At 40.6% G+C, this 19987-nt stretch overlaps 2 protein-coding genes across 11 annotated transcripts in view; one reads left to right on the forward strand and one right to left on the reverse strand.

Moving 5' to 3' along the window:
• The window catches only part of FAM13B (family with sequence similarity 13 member B), a 56985-nt gene extending 43993 nt beyond the window's left edge, over window positions 1–12992 (forward strand). For all 7 annotated transcript variants that reach the window (XM_081185497.1, XM_081185498.1, XM_081185494.1 and 4 more), the window contains 9 exons: window positions 2419–2551; window positions 2921–3002; window positions 3418–3647; window positions 4368–4451; window positions 6933–7028; window positions 7788–7871; window positions 8061–8233; window positions 8775–8876; window positions 10359–12992. In XM_081185497.1, the coding sequence (XP_081041623.1) occupies window positions 2419–2551; window positions 2921–3002; window positions 3418–3647; window positions 4368–4451; window positions 6933–7028; window positions 7788–7871; window positions 8061–8233; window positions 8775–8876; window positions 10359–10476 (1102 nt within the window). In that variant the 3' untranslated portion in view covers window positions 10477–12992. The remainder of the gene's footprint in view (window positions 1–2418; window positions 2552–2920; window positions 3003–3417; window positions 3648–4367; window positions 4452–6932; window positions 7029–7787; window positions 7872–8060; window positions 8234–8774; window positions 8877–10358) is intronic.
• The window catches only part of PKD2L2 (polycystin 2 like 2, transient receptor potential cation channel), a 33201-nt gene continuing 23539 nt past the window's right edge, over window positions 10326–19987 (reverse strand). For 3 of the 4 annotated variants that reach the window (XM_081185583.1, XM_081185582.1, XM_081185581.1), the window contains 5 exons: window positions 19603–19679; window positions 18420–18474; window positions 18016–18095; window positions 16797–16917; window positions 10326–10555 (listed from right to left, as the gene is read on the reverse strand). In XM_081185583.1, coding sequence (XP_081041709.1) covers window positions 16815–16917; window positions 18016–18095; window positions 18420–18474; window positions 19603–19679 — 315 coding nt within the window. In that variant the 3' untranslated portion in view covers window positions 10326–10555; window positions 16797–16814. Of the gene's footprint in view, window positions 10556–11173; window positions 11213–16796; window positions 16918–18015; window positions 18096–18419; window positions 18475–19602; window positions 19680–19987 lie in introns of all 4 variants that reach the window. The other variant, XR_014005688.1, reaches the window with a different exon arrangement.

A 19987-nucleotide genomic window follows, 5' to 3' on the forward strand; every position in this document is an offset into this window, starting at 1 on the left:
CATGGTGCATGGAGCGGTATTTGTGTTGTTCAGTAAGAAATAACTTCTTAATCTGCCTGGATCACAGCATGTCGTCAGTTGTCCAAATTTGTGACTACTTTTCCAAAACATCAATTTAAAATAGTACTACTTTCACTTCCCTGGATTTAACTGCCCCTGGCTGCAGAAAATCTTGTTTCTTCCTATGTTGTAGGCACCAGATGAGTCTTTGGTACATTTAGAGTTGTTACCATCTTGATCACAAATCATGGTATGATTAGCAGTGACATTTTTCTTCAAGTGCCTATTCATTAGATTCATAGGTATCCTATTGCTGGTTATTTGATGATTATTTAATTTCTGTACTGCTTAATATGTTTAAAATATCTCTAAGCGGTTTACAGACAACTGAAGCAACAACAGGCAACTTAAATTGTTACAAAAATAGTTACATATAAAAACATTACATTAACACAGTTACTAATGTATATAAATCAGTATCAGTTCGTTTTCCTTCTGACACACCCTCCCTCTCATCCTCTGGGTTTTCACCCAGGGTCCAAACAGACACTCAGCTCAACCACAAAAGTTTCACAGCGAGGAGAGTTCCTAGAAACAGCAGTCGTGGCTGTAGTCTCTCACTCTAGTCTTGCTTTTTATGAGTAATCCCAAGGTGGATGGTACTTCAGGCTGCCTCCAGCTGTGTCCCATTCAGCTGCACTCTCCACACCCAGTTCTAGGTACAACAGGTTTGTTGAGTTTCCCAGGGGGTCCGAAGGATCGGCAGAGGGGCACCTCTACTCGCAGCTCTTTCTTTACTCTCTGTTTCAACCTGTGGCTTATTCATTTTGTTTCATTGTGGCTTTTCTGGCAGCCATAATACCATCTTTGAAGCTAATGATCTGTTCTGATGTTCCATTTCTGCATGTGCATTGGGACAAAATAGTCTTAAGATAGTCTTAAGCCTTGGCTTCTCCTTCCTCCTAAAACTGAACTTTGTAACATTCATAATGCTTCGGCATACCTCATAACGAGTAAATATATACCAGGTGGGCAGACTTGTGCAATAAAGAATTAGTAGCTAAGGTGCATTAGAGAATTTTTTCTTAAGTCTGGAAGGGGAAAGGCTGTACCAAAGGTACAAAACAAACACACGTTTTAGGGAGAAAAACTTCAATTTTCAGGTTACCAGTGACAAAAATTTGTATATTTACATGCATATCTTCATGGTTCTGAGATGAATGGTACTTATTTTCATCAGTGTTGATTTTCTTTCTTTTTTGCTCTCTTCCTCTTTTTATGAGCTTCCAGTGTTTTCACTTTTCAAGTGCACCATTTGAATTTGAGGCTGTAAAGGGAGATTAACTTTTTCCGGCAGAATATTGATCAGAATATTATTCAGAGAGTAAAATAGTCTAAAAGAAGGCAAAATAGGAAGAGTGAATTGTTGACAACACGGAGGTGAAATCTGTGCTACTCGAGAAGTTCCAACCCCTCCTGAGTCAATTTGGGAGAGTGTGTGGAGAAGGGGGAAAAGCCCCATTGCTCTAGTGGAAGTCCTTGTGCAGGTTTCTGCTGCGGGATGTGTTAGTTGAACCCAGCCCTTAGTGTTTGCTTTTAGCTAGCATAAGCTCCAAATCTTCGTGTCTTTTTGTCGTCTGGCTGTAGAGAGAACATCTAACACACCCTTTAAAATGGGGTAGCTGTTGCAGGTCACATCACTACAAAGGAGGGAAGAAATAGAATACATTAAGAAAAAGGCATAGAAAAGCTATAAAACTTTGTCGGGAATATCCTGCCAGTTCGATTTCCAGTTCTTCATCTGATGCTTTGAAACTAAGAATCCTAAAATCATGCATAGAATTCAGCACTTGTAGGAGTGGTTGGCTCTGAATCTGAATTGTTAGCTTTTATTGAACTGAGCTAAGTAACAATGCTATTGTGAAAATAATAGTTGAAATGAGCTTTTAAGATCGTGTTCCATTAATCCCTGCATTATAAACAATTTGATAATGGTGTCAGAGAGAATACATCATTTTCTGTTACTGCTTTTACCAGATACCTTTTAAGTTGTGGTGTGAAAGAGTTGTACTTTTCCCATAGAGGAGGGTTTGCAACGGTTTAATAGTTTTTTAGATGTTATGGTTTACAGCTTTTGGAAGATATCAATCATCTTGTGGCAAGAGGAAGGGGTGGCCCTTATGAGTGACTCAAGCACTTGACTGACAGCTTTTTCACCTGCCATGTTCTCATCTGAGCAAAATGCAGCTTTAGTGAGGAATTAGTGACAATGTTGTGTGAGAGAAGTTAACAGGTGAGACTATTTTTGTTCTGGCCTTTGTGATAGAAATATAAATGTACACCTGCTCACTGTTTTCCAGTGTTGTGCATTTTACAATATGTGTATTCGGTATCTAAAACCTTGCCCTTTAAATGCAGAACTCGAAGAGCATCATTTAATAGTTCTAAGGATGACAGAAGGGAAGACAAGACTCCTTATCAGCTAGTCAAAAAGCTGCAGAAAAAAATAAGGCAGTTTGAGGAGCAGTTTGAAAAAGACAAAAATTTCAAGGTAAGCTGCTGTTACACATTGGTAGCTAGCTAGCATTCCCAAAATTAAAAGTTTTGTTTTTCACATGGCTCTATGTATTCCTGTATTGTAGTCAGTGAAAAGGTCTCAATTGTATCCCAAAAAATCTATTGGGGGTTGGGCAGAACTAGATGGCTTGATCCAGCATGGTAATTCTTAGGTTCTTAATTCTCTGACCCAAAGAAGTTGCATGCTCGGGTGTATGAAAAACACAAGCCCAGATTTTGCTGCTGTTACTTACTTTGTCCAGCAAGGGGCATGGAGAACTCTTCCAATGAAGAAGTCAACCCTGTTAAATTCAGTGTGTGTGTGATTTCTGAGAATCCTAATGCTATACATATCTCTTTTCAGCCGTCGTATTCTGATATTGCAGCAAATCCAAAGGTTTTAAAGTGGATGACAGAGCTTACCAAATTGAAAAAGCAAATAAAAGGTAAGAATTTTGTGTTTCATCTTCTTGGGCTTTCACACCTTTCATTGGACCTTACTGGAGAGAAGGGTGACTCATTTTTCACTCATTATACAGTGGTACCTCAGGTTACATACGCTTCAGGTTACAAACGCTTCAGGTTACACACTCCGCTAACCCAGAAATAGTACCACGAAGTTAAGAACTTTGCTTCAGGATAAGAACAGAAATCGGGCTCCAGCGGCGCGGCAGCAGTAGGAGGCCCCATTAGCTAAAGTGGTGCTTCAGGTTAAGAACAATTTCAGGTTAAGAACGGACCTCCAGAACGAATTAAGTACTTAACCCGAGGTACCACTGTATATGAATGAATAAGTTTCTTGTTTCTGTGTTGTCTCAAGTAATTGACTTTGACTTTGGGTTTGTACTTTCTTGAATACAGATGCAAAGCACAAAAGCTCAGATGGAGAATTTATACCTCAGACACGGCCACGAAGTAACACTCTTCCAAAAAGCTTCGGCTCATCTTTGGATCATGAAGATGAAGAAAATGAAGATGATCACCGGGTTGCACAGAAAGAAAGGAAGCCTACCAAGGAGGCCACAGTGGAACTCATTTTTAAAAGGCTGAAGGAAAAACGAATTGAAAGCTGCCTTCCAGAAGATATAAAGGTATATATGCCTATTTTGTACTTGTATTGTTGCACTTGAATGAAAATAGTACAGTTCATCTTATTTTACAGCACTTGCAAATTTCCTAAGGCAGTTGACTTGCAACTTATGCACATTTAAGTTGTGCGATCGTAGCGTAACATGCTTGTCCAGAAAGGGGGGGCAGGGGGGATGACGGCAATCCCACCCACCATAGCACTCACTCTGGGAGAGTATTCAGAGGTGCATGGAGAGGTTATAGTGGCCTTGGGAGAGCACATACGGCTTTTGGAGAGATTACGGAGGTGGTCAGTCTTCAGTGGCCTTGGGAGAGTTTTTTAAAGGGTTGTTTTGACTATTAATGATTTTGGCTTTGCATGCCAAACCCAAGGCCACGTAACCCCCACACAAGATGAGAGTCAACTGTATAACATGCAGCACTAGATTACAGTAATCATTCACTGTATTTTAATTTTATAAGCAGACACTTGCACAAACTATTGCAAAGTCTCAAATGCACATATGGAGTAAGAGTTGTCATTTGGTATTAGGGTACAGTTTCCTGACAGTAGGAGAAGCCTCATGCAGCAGGTGCCATTATCTGAGTTTTGAACTCTTTGGAGCTTTTGGGCCGTATATTTATAAAATATATTCAGTCTTGTCTTTTATAATTTTAGCTTCAGAAGGAAGCTTACACTAAAGAGCATATTTAGAGTAAGACACTTGTCTCTCTTGTTACAGAAAATGACGAAGGATGATCTGGTAGAAGAAAAAACGTCTCTCCAAAAAAGTCTCTTGTACTATGAAAGTCAGCATGGACGACCGGTAATATTCATTATTTCATTCTCTGCAATTATTTAATACACAGTTAATGTGGTTAATGTCTGGAGGCGGTTGGAGGATGGATGGCGGCTAACAGATTGAGATTGAATCCTGACAAGACAGAAGTACTGTTTTGGGGGGACAGGAGGCAGGCAGGTGTGGAGGATTCCCTGGTCCTGAATGGGGTAACTGTGCCCCTGAAGGACCAGGTGCGCAGCCTGGGAGTCATTTTGGACTCACAGCTGTCCATGGAGGCACAGGTCAAATCTGTGTCCAGGGCAGCTGTTTACCAGCTCCATCTGGTACGCAGGCTGAGACCCTATCTGCCTGCGGACTGCCTCGCCAGAGTGGTGCATGCTCTGGTTATCTCCCGCTTGGACTACTGCAATGCACTCTACGTGGGGCTACCTGTGAAGGTGACCCGGAAACTATAACTAATCCAGAATGCGGCAGCTAGACTGGTGACTGGGAGCGGCCGCCGAGACCATATAACACCGGTCTTGAAAGATCTACATTGGCTCCCAGTACGTTTCCGAGCACAATTCAAAGTGTTGGTGCTGACCTTTAAAGCCCTAAACGGCCTCTGTCCAGTATATCTGAAGGAGCATCTCCACCCCCATCGTTCTACCTGGACACTGAGGTCCATCTCCAAGGGCCTTCTGGCGGTTTCCTCACTGCGAGAAGCCAAGTTACAGGGAACCAGGCAGAGGGCCTTCTCAGTGGTGGCACCCTCCCTGTGGAACGCCCTCCCACCAGATGTCAAAGAGAACAACTACCAGACTTTTAGAAGACATCTGAAGGCAGCCCTGTTTAGGGAAGCTTTTAATGTTTGATGTATTATAATATTTTAATATTTTTTTAGAAGCTGCCCAGAGTGGCTGGGGAGGCCCAGCCAGATGGGCGGGGTATAAATAATAAAATTATTATTATTATTATGGTTATGAAATATCACTGAACACCTGCCTCAAATAATTCTCATATTTTATGATTACCAAATGATTCTTAAAATAGCATATAGATTTATTGTGTGCTATGTAGAGGCTCAAAGAATGAGCTGCAAAATAAGATTCAAAGGGCAGCTCTTTAAACACTGTTAACACTGAGGAGGGAAGTAATATTCTGAGCTGATGTTCTATTGTATTTTTGTTGTCAGTTCACTGTTTTGGTATTTTTTCTGCTGTGTATAAATAAATAACAGATAAATAAGCCTTCTTCTGGCACTGTAGGGAGGTTAGTCTGTATAAAACATTGCAGAGTACACAATTTCTACAGAATTCGCATTCAGTAAAGGTAAAGGTACCCCTGCCCATACGGGCCAGTCTTGACAGACTCTAGGGTTGTGTGCTCATCTCACTCTATAGGCCGGGAGCCAGCGCTGTCCGCAGACACTTCCGGGTCACGTGGCCAGCGTGACAAGCTGCATCTGGCGAGCCAGCGCAGCACACGGAACGCCGTTTACCTTCCCGCTAGTAAGCGGTCCCTATTTATCTACTTGCACTTAAGAGTGCTTTCGAACTGCTAGGTTGGCAGGCGCTGGGACCAAGCGACGGGAGCGCACCCTGCCGCAGGGATTCGAACCGCCGACCTTTCGATCAGCAAGTCCTAGGTGCTGAGGCTTTAACCCACAGCGCCACCCGCATTCAGTAGCAAGATGCAAAATTACCAGTATCGGAAAGCTTTATTTTTCTGTGATTACTTATTGTCCACACCTAAATTGTGAACTTGCAGTTTTGGTATTCTCCAGCTATTTGAAGTGTCACCAGATAATGCTCATGTTTACTTGTTATGACAAACTATGGGGGAAGCACTAGCAGGACGAAACTCCGTTAGCCTGAGTGAAGTGTTGGGTTCCCATGTGACTGGGAGGAAAGCTTTTGCTGAGTTTAATTTTGCTGCCAAATGACCACTGCTTAGCATCGTGTATGAACCACAAACCCTGATTTAAACAGTAATCTGTTAAACAAGCCAGCTCTATAACCAACCCATGGATCAAAGTTGGCTTGTTTAGCAACTCATAATTGGCCACATTTGTTAATAATGAGAAGCTAGACTTCCTGGCTTATTGTGGTTTGTGTGTATGAGCACTGTGCTTATGGACCTCACAGCTCCAAATTAAAATCACAGATTTAAAAACTGACCAGGCCAGGGAGTGGACTGAACTTGTTTTATGTGTGAACACAGTCATTGTTTTAAAACAGGATCATATCTAATGATAGGCCAAAATGGTTTAAAGTAAAACAAAAGTTGGCAGAAGCCCTACTCCCACCGTGTGGGAAGAGGAAAGTGTCGCAAGCCCGGTACTTTGCTCAGGCTGCTGGAAACATGTCCACATAGTGCTAAATCATGGCTTAGCATTGCATATCAACTGGACCACTTCAGGACAATGAGTGAGCAAGGAGACTCTGACATCATGTGATCCTCTTAGTGGTGAAGATACCCTGTTTTGTTTTGAGTGTTAGATAACCCATTTCTGCTTTCACTCAGGTCTCCAAAGAAGAAAGGCATATTGTTAAACCTCTCTATGACAGATACAGGCTTGTGAAACAAATGTTAACTCGAGCGAGCATTACTCCCATCCTTGTAAGTAGTTAATCAGTGTTTCATACATTTTCCAACTGATTGGTGTGTACTTGCCTCAACAATGAGTGTTCATCTTGCTAGATGTCTCCCTTCTGGACTAGCCCTTATGCTCAAAACAGGTGTTCCCAAGCTAGGTAGTGAAACACTAGATAGTGAATTTTTAAAATCCTTAATCTTGTTTTCATATGGTTTCCTAGTTTTGGATTTGCAAATTATTAATGCCTTTAAATTTTTTAGAGCTTTTCGTTTTTAAATGTTTTGAATATGTATTCAGTTTATTTTTTAAAATATTTTTATTACTTTGGTGGTTACTACCCTGGGCTACTTGGAAGGGTAGGATAACAATAACAATCGGGTAATGAAACTAGTTCCAACTCTCAGCAGTTCTTAAGATGTTATTTAGTTTCTCAGCTGTAGCAAATGTTAAATGTGTCTATTTGTCTACATTCATCAATATTTGTTATACTGACCTTTGTCTGAAATGACTACCATTTTTTAACATGGTGGTCTTTCTCTAGACACACTGTAAAGCTTCCTGTGCAGTAGTTGAGAATTGGGCATTGGTTTGCATGTAAGATTTACTGTTCTTACTTTATGCTGGGAACAAATGCCTGAAGATAAATGTTGACTAGGGTTGAATGTGCTGCTTAGCCAACATAGCGCAAAATATAAAATGATGCTGTACTCAACCAAAACGTAAGTTGAACAAAATAATAGATTTCTTGTATATTGTGTAACATATTGTGACGTATATTTTAGGGCTCACCATCAACCAAAAGACGAGGTCAGATGTTACAACCTATCATTGAAGGAGAAACAGCCCACTTCTTTGAAGAAATCAAGGTATTTTATCTATCCAAAGACAACAGAGGTCCCGTAAGGGCCTATAGTGTACACTTGAATTTAACTGCAGCATTTCACATTAATACACACATCTCTACACCTCAAATTGTAACAAAAATGTAAGCTTGAATGTGTGTGCAGAATGAATGTGTCTTTTACTGTTTGAACAACAATTTTATTATTTTTCAGGAAGAGGAGGAAGATGGTGATGTGTCATCAGAGTTCACTGATCTCTTAAAAACTAACACCCAAACGCAGTCTATTACTACTAGTCCAGTTGAAAACTCAGAATCTGATGTTGAAGAAAGTCAAGAGAAATTGACTCGAGAGCTTCGTCTGTCGAGTGCACGTGCAGCTTCCATGTACGTAAATGCGACCATGTGAGCACCACACAACAAATGTAGCTTTGTAATCAAAACAGCTGGTTCTTTTTTAAAAAAAAAACACTTGTGGATCGTGATGGGGTTTGAGGTGGAACAGTGAAGGGTTTTCATTTGCAATGTCCTCCTGTAACAGGTCAGCCAAATCATTTTACTTACTTAGTTGTTTAAATCAGAGGATCCCATGGGCCAGATTTGGCCCAGCTCTGATCCCAGTTTGACCTGAGAGGCTGTTCGCCCAAAATCACATCAGGTGTGGGGCAAGCAGAGGTGCAGCTGGATCAGCTGTGTGACCGAGTTCCCCATGAGAAACATCATCACACAGCCAATCCATTCCCCTATGGTGAACTTGATTGCATAGCTGATGACTGCAGAAAGCAGCTATGCTATACTCAGTGCTGCAGCCGGCTGTCAGGCACCTGGAAAATTTTGTGCAAGGGGCATTGATATTATTGCTTTGTTGATGGGTGGAATACCCATGATGGTTTTGATTACCCTATGCATTTTTTAAATAATTTTATAGGCCTGAATTATTGGAGCAACTTTGGAAAGCCAGAGCTGAAAAAAAGAAATTGCGCAAAACTCTACGGGAATTTGAAGAAGGGTTTTATCAGCAGAATGGAAGGTTAGTTGAATATACAATGATTGTAGGCCCAGAAGTTTACTCATAATGAAGATGAGACAAATATGCAATTGTGTTTGTCAATGAAGGCATTAGTTATGCCAGTAATGTACAGTGTTGAAAATGACAACCTAACACTGACTCAGTTCACATGACGCTTACTAAGCCAGGATACACTTGCTTTATGCAATTGCATGCAGCCCCCTTGCCTTCTCTTTGTACAAGTGGGAAAACAAGGAATCCACAGTTAACTATAGCTTTACACTAGGTGCAAACTGGGAACTCTGGTTTAAGACTTTCAAACAAACCAGGATTCATAAACCAACTTTAAACCATAGATTTATACCCTGGCTTGTTTGGAAGCCATAGCTTCTAGGTTTGGAAACACATAGCTTCTATGTTTACTTGCAACAGTGGGTCCCTTGATTGGATTTTGCAAATGTGGCCTCCAATGTTCATCTATTTTAGTAGGATCATCAGCCACACTATTTGGTTTCAATTAATATTTGTGTAAATATAGCCAATTAAAATAAATTATAAAATTTAGTACATGTTTTCCACTGGATTCTAGCCATTTTTACCTCAGTTCAGCAAGAAATAGGTTCTGTGAAAGAAGCTGGAGGAGGCTTCAGATTCATTACACATAATGCTTGCCAATCAAATAAGTCATTACATTCCATAAAGATACTGAGAAATGTAGCATAATAGAACTTCAGTATTACTGTCAACTGCATCTCTCAACTTTGCTATGATGACAATGCAGCCTTGTTAAACGTTATGTACTGGATTCAACTAAATAGCTATGCTAGTAAGAGGCAGCACAATATATTTTTCTCCCCTCCCCCCCCCCAGCCAGTTCTTGGGAGATTGAAAGAAGCCCCAGAACAGCATGCAAACAGAGGAGACAGTTCGATTAGGCAAGCAGAAATGTTTGTGCTTACAATGCAATTAGCACTAGTTTTAATTCCACCCTGTAACATTTTTGCACTGACTTGGGTGGAATGAGAACGGGCTTGGCTACTCTTACTCATTTAAATGGATTTTTAACCTTTTTTAAAAAAACAACAACCCACAAAGTTAACTTTTTATAGACAATTTGTAAAACCTTATGAGAACAACAGATAAAATGAACTACACACTGTTATGAGTAGAGTGCTGCAGATGTATTTCCTTTTCTTGATACTTCTTTAAATTGTTATCACATGCTAATATTTTACCTTTGATAGAAATGTAACCTCCATGTTCAGAAGCAATATATCTCTGATTACTAGGTTCCTTCCATTAATTGATGTTTGTACTTCAGAAAATACAAGCTTTTGCCTAAAAATGCTTAGAATGAAGCACAGGGTCAAGGATGACAGATGCACCACCTCCAGTTCACCAGTATAACATGAAACACCTCTAGCCTGCATGCATCCCCAATCTATTTCAAACCAACAAAATTGGTCAGAATTGTTAAATGTTGCATTGGCTTTATTTTTCCAGAAATGTTCAGAAAGAAGATCGTGCTCCCATGCTTGATGAGTACAGAGAGTACAAGAAAGTTAAAGCCAAACTGCGGCTTCTTGAAGTCCTTATCAGCAAACAAGATTCTTCAAAATAAATTAAGTTTCTTCATAATAGTGAAAGGTTGTTTTCTTATGATGTCCATAGTACTGTTAGGTGTTCACTTTTGTCTTGCGCTGTTGAAAGAATGCAGTTTTTGTACATTTTATGGTGCCACATTTGAAAGGCAAGTAGGTCCTATCTAGAAAGCTAACAAAAAACTTTAAAAAAGTAAGACTGCTCTGTCCAACTTTAGAAAACATTTTCCTTGTTTCTTTTAATTAAAAATGCATCTTCCTCCCAAAAGACTGTAGAACTAGAACCATTCAGAAACTCTGGACCTTCTAACTTCGTTTCATCTGCATTTGTTAGTGTTGTACTGAACTCCCTCTGTTGCCTTTTTATGCTGGGGAACAATGGCAGCAAATTTAAGAACACAACTGTGTTTTTCAACACCAAACTGAACTGAAATGCCTTTCAGAGGACCGCTGCGGAATAACTCTGTTTGATTTCAAATGACATTTTTCATACGATAGAATGGTTTATGGTCTGTAGATATTTGCAACTTAAAGCTCCTTGGTCTTCAGTTTCAGATTACAATGGACAAACCAGAAAGTGACCTTGCTTGTTGTATTTTTAAAACTTGGAAAAACCTGAACATTTATATCACATATTGCCTACAAGACTTGCATTACTGTTAATTTATCAGCTGATGGTGATTTAGTGTGTGATCTCAAATGGATATTGCATCTTACCTTTGTATGGGAGAGTGTCTGTGCTCAGCTCTGTTGTATCTGAAATAAGCATATCTTACCAAGGGCTAAAATAAAATCATTAGTGTGATGGATTCAAGGTAGACACACAGTTTGAGAAAAGCCTCTCTGCTATGTCACTGTTGTAAAAATGGAAGGAAAAGTGATTTGTTTGTGGCAATAAGCAGATATCATATGGTTATTGCATGATGAAGCTTCAGAATTGAAACATTTTTGTGATGTTTATTTTGCCTAGTATAGATGACAGTAGCCTTTAATGGTTCTTCTCAATCCCTTCCCCGCCCCACTTAAATCTGCAGTCTGAAAGGCTCTATCCAAGCCTACTGTGGACATACAGTCTGCACATAGAGAGATTATCAAAGGTCAGAGACTCCGTTTTACCACCTGTCTTTATGGCATGTGTGCAGACACTGTACCTCAGGCCCTTAAAAATGGTTTGATGAATTGAGTGCCAGTGTGTGCACACTGAACAGGGAGGAACAGGGCAGTGTCATGGGATTTCTTTGCATGTGGGTGCTGCATCTGTGGCACAACTGGACTGAGCCCTAAATGTTGAAATTGGCACATTTTTGATATCTTTTGTACTGTGGCCATGTTTTTGTATGTGCCTATTTGCTGCATGTGTTATGAACAGCTAATGTCAACACAGATATTGATTCTCATTGCTTTTTGAAAGACCAAAAAATGAATGTCTGTGAAATAAGTGGCTAGCATGTAATTCATCAGGTCAGTGTGTTAACATGGAATAGATAGAAAGTAGATTTTCAATACTCCATACTTGCCTGTTTGCTATGTCTCTCTATTTTTACTGTGATTATAGGCATGTAATTTTGGAACCCAAGAGCACTGAAATGAGATTATATTCAAATGCTTTGCCTTTTTATACAACTAGAAGGGTTTTTTTAGTAGTGAATTACAAGTTTGGAAATTAATCTGGAGATCATCTGTGGCTTTTATTCAGCTCCATTGTGCAATGTACACTTCACTTTGTTTTCTATCAATCTGCAGACACAGGTGCACCCAAACATTGAAACTTATGTGTACTGTACAGTGTTGTACATGAATGTTTTATATACCACATGCAAAATGTCAATATGCACTATTTAAATGTTTTAAATAATATATTCCTCCTTTATAATGCTTAAATCTATATGATTCCAATATTTTTATAAAGTGAGTGATCAGACTGGTTTCACTTCAGAATTAACAGCTGCTTTTGTGTGTTATGCAGTGTTTGGCTGTTTGTTCAGTATCGTAGCTAGCATGGCATCAGTTATGCTAAGAGTGTGTGTTGTGCCATCTTATTGAGCAATAAATGGTAGTGTTAGGCATTTTGTGATATAACATAGTTTTACTTTGGTATAAGTAAAAACTATATGTGGATATATAGATATATAAATATATATATAAATAAACCAGATATAAATGATTGCTATGTCTGGTATTTCATTGTATAGATTTTTATAATAAAAGGATCTTTTATTGTCATACTCCATTGTGTGTTTGTGGTGTGTGTGTGTGTATGTATGTGTGTGGAACATATGTTGTTTCTCCTAATTGACTCTAGGGCGTTTAAACAAGGTTTTAACAATTGTTTGTTTTAATCCTGTGTGCTGTTGCCTATAACTCTACTGTTTGGCTTTAACATGTAGTCCTGGCTTAGAGTCTCAGAACTGGTGGTAGTTGCAGTTTCACCAGAAACAAGCATGTACTTGTGTTTTTTATCTTGTTACATTGTAAGCTGCTTTAAAGGCCTTCAGGTTGAAAGGTGACCCATAAATAAATAAATATATTCATTGTGCACACTCTTCTAATTTTTACAGTGCTGCCGACTGGAAGCAGTTTATTATATTATACTTCTAGAACGTTCAGCAAGGTTATTCTTGTGTTCTACAGACCTGATTTTTTCCACATCTGAATTTGTTAACCTAATTTCTTTGTGGATGTATAGGGCGTTCCAAGGTCCACCCTGTTTTGGCGAGCTGTGCAGTTTTTCTTCTCTGTCTCAAGGGTATGGGGCAGTATCTGGGGGTACTCCTGCCAGCAAGACATTCCTTCCCACCTGATTTTTTGGTCTGGTTTTTCCCATTAACCTCCATATTAGACTGTTGCTTAACAAGTTCTTGTTATTACTATCATGCACCTAATCATGTTCTAATACTTGACAGAGATCCATTCTCTTCTGTTCAAGAAAACAGCATTGAAGTGCAGTTTTGTGTTTCTGAGCTGCAAGGCAGGCAACACATCCTTCTTGGAGCCTTCTGTTGATCCACAAAGAAATATCGCTTGCAGTAAAAACAACTGATCCATCTAAAATGATGGGGCAGTTGCAAGAGCTTTGGGAAACATAGGATTAAAAAAAAATCCCTCAAGAACTAAAAACAAGATGCTGATTGGGTGTAGAATTTAGCAGTACCTGTTAAAGGGAGGGTCTCAGCCATGTATGTATACTAGCCTTCCAGGGTTCCTTTATTGTTAACCATGGTTTTCAGCTGCTCACACTTTTAAAAATGGGACCTGGCTGTTGCCAGAAGAAAGTCCTTTTCCATGAGCAAATGTAAGCTTGGGAGATGGTTGCTGGAAGTAAGTTTTTGATGCCATATGGCCTTGATGCTAATGCACTAAAAAAAACCTCTACTTTCCCCCTCCATAGCTCTGAGCATCCTCATCTATAGGAGCAGAATTGATTGCAAGGAGTAAATGTTTGTAAATTTCCTTAATTCATATAAGTCACAGGAAATAAGTGGTATTGACACAGGTTTTTTTAGTGCAAAGTGCACTGTTTCATACTTAACACCTCCCTGCTACCGTTACAAGTACCTGAGAGCATCCTCTTTGCACTACCAGCCAAGGGCACAGAGAAGGGTATTCTCAGTGACTGTATTACGGCCAAAATAAAAAAAATTCCTTGCAGTAGCACCTTAAAGACCAACTAAGTTAGTTCTTGGTATGAGCTTTCGTGTGCATGCACACTTCTTCAGATACACACTTCAGTGTATCTGAAGAAGTGTGCATGCACACGAAAGCTCATACCAAGAACTAACTTAGTTGGTCTTTAAGGTGCCACTACAAGGAATTTTTTTTATTTTGACTATGGCAGACCAACACGGCTACCTATCTACTACTGTATTACGGCCGTGTGCCTTCTTTCCCTGGGGATAAAATTTCAAGCTTGAATGATATCCAGAGGCATTATTTTTCAGGTGACATTTGGTTACTGAGGTAAATAGGATATTCTAAATGATGAAAATTGTCTTACATTATTTATCCACTTTTAAATTAATTGAGCTTTCAGAACAATGTAGCAAATGCAAAACAAAATAAATATCACCATTATCTTTAGAAGCTGACTTCTCCAGTCTTACACTGGTCCACAAAACACTAGATGGGAGTGTAAATCAGATCACTTCACCATTGGGGACACACACACACACACACACACACACACACACACACACACAAAGTACTAAGTTACTTTCAGTGGGAAGCAGACACAAACCTGGAGCTGCACTGACATGGGGGTGATGAACGTGTCCTGTTGAAAGTAACATTTTTATTTGAAGGTACATTCAGATGTGTATCTATGGCAGGCTTAACTCTTTTTTGTGCTGAAGGCCAGCCACCATGGTCAACCCTCTGGGGGGCAACATATAATAAACATGGGTGTGGTGAAAACAGCAATTCTAAATACTGCCTTCCAAAAGACTTTCCCATTAGCAATTCTACACTTTTAAAAATTGTTTAATTCTTACATCCAGAAATAAAATCAATTAAAGGATGAATTTGGGGAGTGGGATCTTGGGGATTCTAAGGTATGTCCATGGTTTCTGATAAGTATGTGGCAATTGCCTTTTCTGGATTGGGATATATAATATATCATTTTTTTCAAACTGGCTTTGGAATATAGAATACGATACAAAACTAAACAACTTTATTTAGTATCCTATAACATTTGACAGCCTGCTCCCAGCAGTTCCAAATTGAGATTTATTCTTTGCCCCTCTAATGCTGCTCTAAAGAATGAAGGAAAACACTTTTGCCTTATCTTTTAAAACATTTCTATTCTTATGTGTTTTCCCACAGCTGCAACCTGATTGCCTGGGTTTAAGTACAGTGCCCCCAAACAGCCACATAATAAAACAGTAGGTGGAGGTGTTCAGTGCCTGTTCATGGCTATGTAACATGCCTACAGTTCTCACTTCCTGTTAAGCTACTGTTGACAAAAGAAGTTATGCCAAAAGCAGCTCTTCTGCCTTACATTTAGTAGGAGGAGGCAAGCAATCAGAGCTCCTGGGCAACCCCATCTTTAGACTTTGGTTGGTTGGTTGGAACTTTCCTTTTTTTTAACTTTATGAAGTAGCTTTTTCTCAGAATCTACGTGGTGTTCAGCCAGGCAACTAGCATGCCACTTGAATGGAGGGGGTAATGCATAAGCTCTCTCTCTCTATATATATATATATATAAAATATATAATAAATAAGCATAAGCATAAGAGGTCCTATGGCTGGGTTGGGATAGCATGGGGATGAGGGACCAACTCCCTTCTCTTGCGGGGGCCCAATTAGTGCCATTGCCTTCCGTTAAGAGTTTGGGTGTAATCCTTGACGCCTCCCTTTCCATGGAGGCGCAAGTCACAGCAACAGCCAAGGCGACATTTTTCCACCTTCGCCGCATCAAGCAGTTGGTCCCTTACCTTTCCCGCCCCGACCTGGCCACAGTGATCCATGTGACGGTCATCTCCAGGCTTGACTACTGTAATTCGCTCTACGCGGGGCTGCCCTTGAAGCTGTCCCAGAAACTCCAGCGGGTACAGAATGCTGCAGCGAGGCTCCTCACGGGGTCTCTGCCATGGGAGCATATTCACCCAGTGCTTTTCAAGCTGCACTGGCTCCCGGTGGAGTACAGGGTCAGATTTAAGGTGCTGCTTTTGACCTTTAAAGCCCTTCACGGCCTAGGACCCTCGTACCTATGGGACCGCCTCGCCTGGTATGCCCCACGGAGAGCCTCAAGGTCCATAAATAACAACACCCTAGTGGTCCCAGGCCCTAAGGAAGTTAGATTGGCTTCAACCAGAGCCAGGGCCTTTTCAGCACTGGCCCCAACTTGGTGGAACGCTCTGTCTCATGAGACCAGGGCCCTGCAGGATCTGATTTCTTTCCGCAGGGCCTGTAAGACAGAGTTGTTCCGCCTGGCCTTTGGATTGGAGCCAATTTGATTCCCTCCCCCCCTTTTCTTTTTTCTTTTCCTTCTCCTGCAATGAGGCTTCATTTTAATATTTTAATGTTCCATTATTTTAATGTTGTATTTCATTTTTGTTTTTAAGTTGTAATCACTCATCTTGTTTTTATTATTGCTTGTAAGCCGCTCTAAGCCCGGCCTTGGCTGGGGAGGGCGGGGTATAAATAAAAAAATTATTATTATTATTATTATAAGCTGGGGAAGGATTCCTTTCAACATCTACATTCTAGAGTCTAGAACGTTTTACCAGTGCTGCAGCTATAGAAATACTGAGACAAGTTGGGCAACCTTGTTTCTGAAAGGCATAAGAAGTTGCATCTAAGGTTTCAGTCAGACTGGGTCCCAGTTGTAAAATCTGCTCTCTTACCTTTCCCTACTGTAGCTTTCATGGTGAGACTGTGGTTTTAGGAGCAGCGTTCATAAGCATGTCAAGCTTATAGGTCACTTCTTTCAGTTGTTTCTCCATATCTGCTGTATATCTGGAAAGTCTAGAACAAGGAAAAAATCAAAATCCAACAAAACGTACAAATAGAAAACTCATCTGCGGGGCTTTAGAATCATTTTTAGCCTGCCACGCCTCCTCATTTGGCTCAACTAGACATTTTTGGGAAGCCACACCCACCTGCTCTATACCTACATGATGTTAGGTGGAGGGTGGGGCTTCAAAATAACAATTGGGAGCTTAATGTAGGCTCTTAGTGGTTCCTTTGCTGGAGCAAGGTGCTCTCCAATCCACCCATGAGCTGATGGGCAGTAGGAGTGTGCCTTGCGGGGGAATAGGTTTCTGTCCAATGGAAGCCACTTCTCCTTCCCAGTGCTACTCTTTGACACCGTCCCTGCAGCCCATTTCCACTTCCCAAATCAGAAGTTGAAAGGAGTAACATGGGATGGCCTGAAAAGGGCTGTTTGGGTGCACTTGTTCCTTCCTGGGAACAAAGTATGCGCAGCTAAAGAAAGCAGCTACTTTTGGAAGTAGCTACCTTTGGGAAAGATCAACTTCCCATGGACCTCTGAAAGGAGAAGCACTGTTTGAAGCAGCTGCCCCCCCTTCTCTTTTAAATGGGGTGGTGGCGGCTATGTGAAACAGTGCTTTTGAGAAGCGTTGAGGCAGCCCTGCTTGGGCAGGGATCAGCTGCATTATGGAGTTCCAACTGGGTAGTTCAGATGATCCCATCAGGAGCATGCTTTTTAAAATGAATAAATAAGTTGTTTGGGGTGGAAAACTGTCCAAATGAGGATCACGCTGTCTCTTCATACATTAGTTTTCAACTGGTGTATCATGACCCCATAACTGGATTACTATCTGATGTAGGAACATCAAAAGATTCTGCTGGCTAAGGCCAATGGCCTATCCAGCTCAGCATCCTGTTCTCACAGTGGCCAAGCAATTGCCTGTGGGAAACCCACAAGCAGGATTCGAGCACAAGAGCACTCTCCCCTCCTGAGCTCAGCTGGGTCACAAGAGCAGCATTTCCTTGGGGGGGGGGGGCTTAACAAGAAGTGGGTCTCCAATACATTTGGCCTGAACATGAATCCCAGCCTGAAAGGGTTGAAGACAACAGTGACTATGACACTAAGCAGCATACCTTTGAAATTCAGTGTAAGAAACTGCATTCTGAAGTCCTGCGGATGAGCTACCATAAGCTTTCCGTTTCCTGGAAACATCCTGTAGAGACACAATATTGTTTACACAAAGAAAAACAGCCATCATTAAGTCACTTTCCCATGTTCACGTGTTGCATTGCTCACATGCTCAAGTCGCATCATACAAAGTGCAGAAGTATAAAAGAAGAAAGGACTAGGCATTTTCTGTCCTTAAAACACATTCCTATTACTGATCCATACAAACACACAATACCTGAAGAAAAGAATGTGTGCAGGGTCAGATGAATGCTAGATTCTACCAGAGAACAGCCAAAAAGAGAGGGAACGTGTCTGTAGTCTTGTGTGCAGAATTCAGCATCAAGTTTTTAGAGCAGAAGAATCTTACCTTGTCCAAACTACCAACTCTGGAGAGGCTCTTATTCACATCTGTCCTGGAGCTTCTAATTGCCATGCAATAAAACACAGTACACAATTACAGTCCATATTATGGCCACTTCCTGATACAGCAAGGGTGGGGAACCACTTTGGTCCAGTAGGCTGGATCAAGCAGTGGCCAACACACTATAGGCCAATCATCCAATATCTTATGATGTTGGGTGATCGGATCCTTGTAAAAGGCAGCAGTGCTCGCATACAGCATTAAATGCAAGTCCCACAGGAAAGGAGCAATTAGGAACACACACCTTAGTGTGCTCTCCCGACAGTCCCTTGGCATTCATGGCTTTATCAGTCCCACACCTCACGTCACATGACTTCAGGGGAGTAAGAGGTGGGCAACACCAGCTCAAAGCAGCCTTTGTGGGCCAGAGGTTCCTCGCTGCTGTGAAACAGCTTTGAGTGAAACTGATGTCAGCAAACTACAAAATGGAACCTGGTGTAAAATGTAGATCTTATTTTGTGTGAAAAGAATTAAGTCCCCACTTCTTCCCAAAAAGCCTGAATGCAGTTAATCAGTCAATTAATGCTAAAAAGTTACCCCACTGCTCACCCACATCTCCCACATCACAATTATATCTAGTTAAAGAAGATGCATGACATGATTATTATTGCCGTTCAGCATTTCCCTGCCCCTCGCATACAGCAGCCAAGGAAGTGGTAAGATGTGGTAGAAAGAAAACACTACTTTCAATAACACATATTCAACCAAGAGATAAGAACAGACATAGGATGGCAATGGCTATACATTTCAGGAAACATCTAGATTGATTGACATTAAATTTACATGTGACAGGACTGGGAGTAGATTCCCCACCCCCTTATTTCAAAACTTAACATGCAGTCTAGCAGCACTGTAATCAGTTTTGCCATTTGACTGCAACAGAACATGGATTCTACCATATGCTGCAATAGCAACGGAATTCTCTTGTGAGCCTTCTTTCTATCGAAATAGTATATGGGATATATACTATATTTACTCGAATGTAATACACACCTTTTTTGGCCTAATTACGTCATGAAAATTAGGGTGCACATTAGATTTGATTGCAAGCTTGAAAAACACAGCTAACATAGCAAATACTTTTTTGGTTTCAAGGTTTTGACAACTGAGGTGCGCATGTGATTTCTACCTGCTTACTCCATACAAGTCTTCTGTCTGTGATGTCTGCCTCTTCAGTTTGAGTTTGACTAGAGCTTTATTGTAACTCTAAGTATAATATAAAGACAGCACTGTTAGGTGGATATCTCCCAAAATCACAGCTTGGCAATATATTCATTATATCTCACTGAAATGTCACAAAATAGTGAATAAACTTCTGAGTTGTCAGAAACTTTTTCAAACGGATGTTAAGCAAAACAGGGTGGGGAAAGAGTAAAAGCTGAAAATGATGTTGGAGCCTCAAAGTTTGCAATATGTATGCGTCTTAAGAGGGAATGCTGATGTATTAGGCAGATGGGCAGAGGAAACCAATGAGAAGGGGCAACATAGACCCATCAAATCCTGAGTAACAACCG

This window comes from Podarcis bocagei (genome assembly GCF_964188305.1).
Source record: "Podarcis bocagei genome assembly, chromosome: 2".
In the NCBI taxonomy this organism is placed as follows: Eukaryota; Metazoa; Chordata; class Lepidosauria; order Squamata; family Lacertidae; genus Podarcis; species Podarcis bocagei.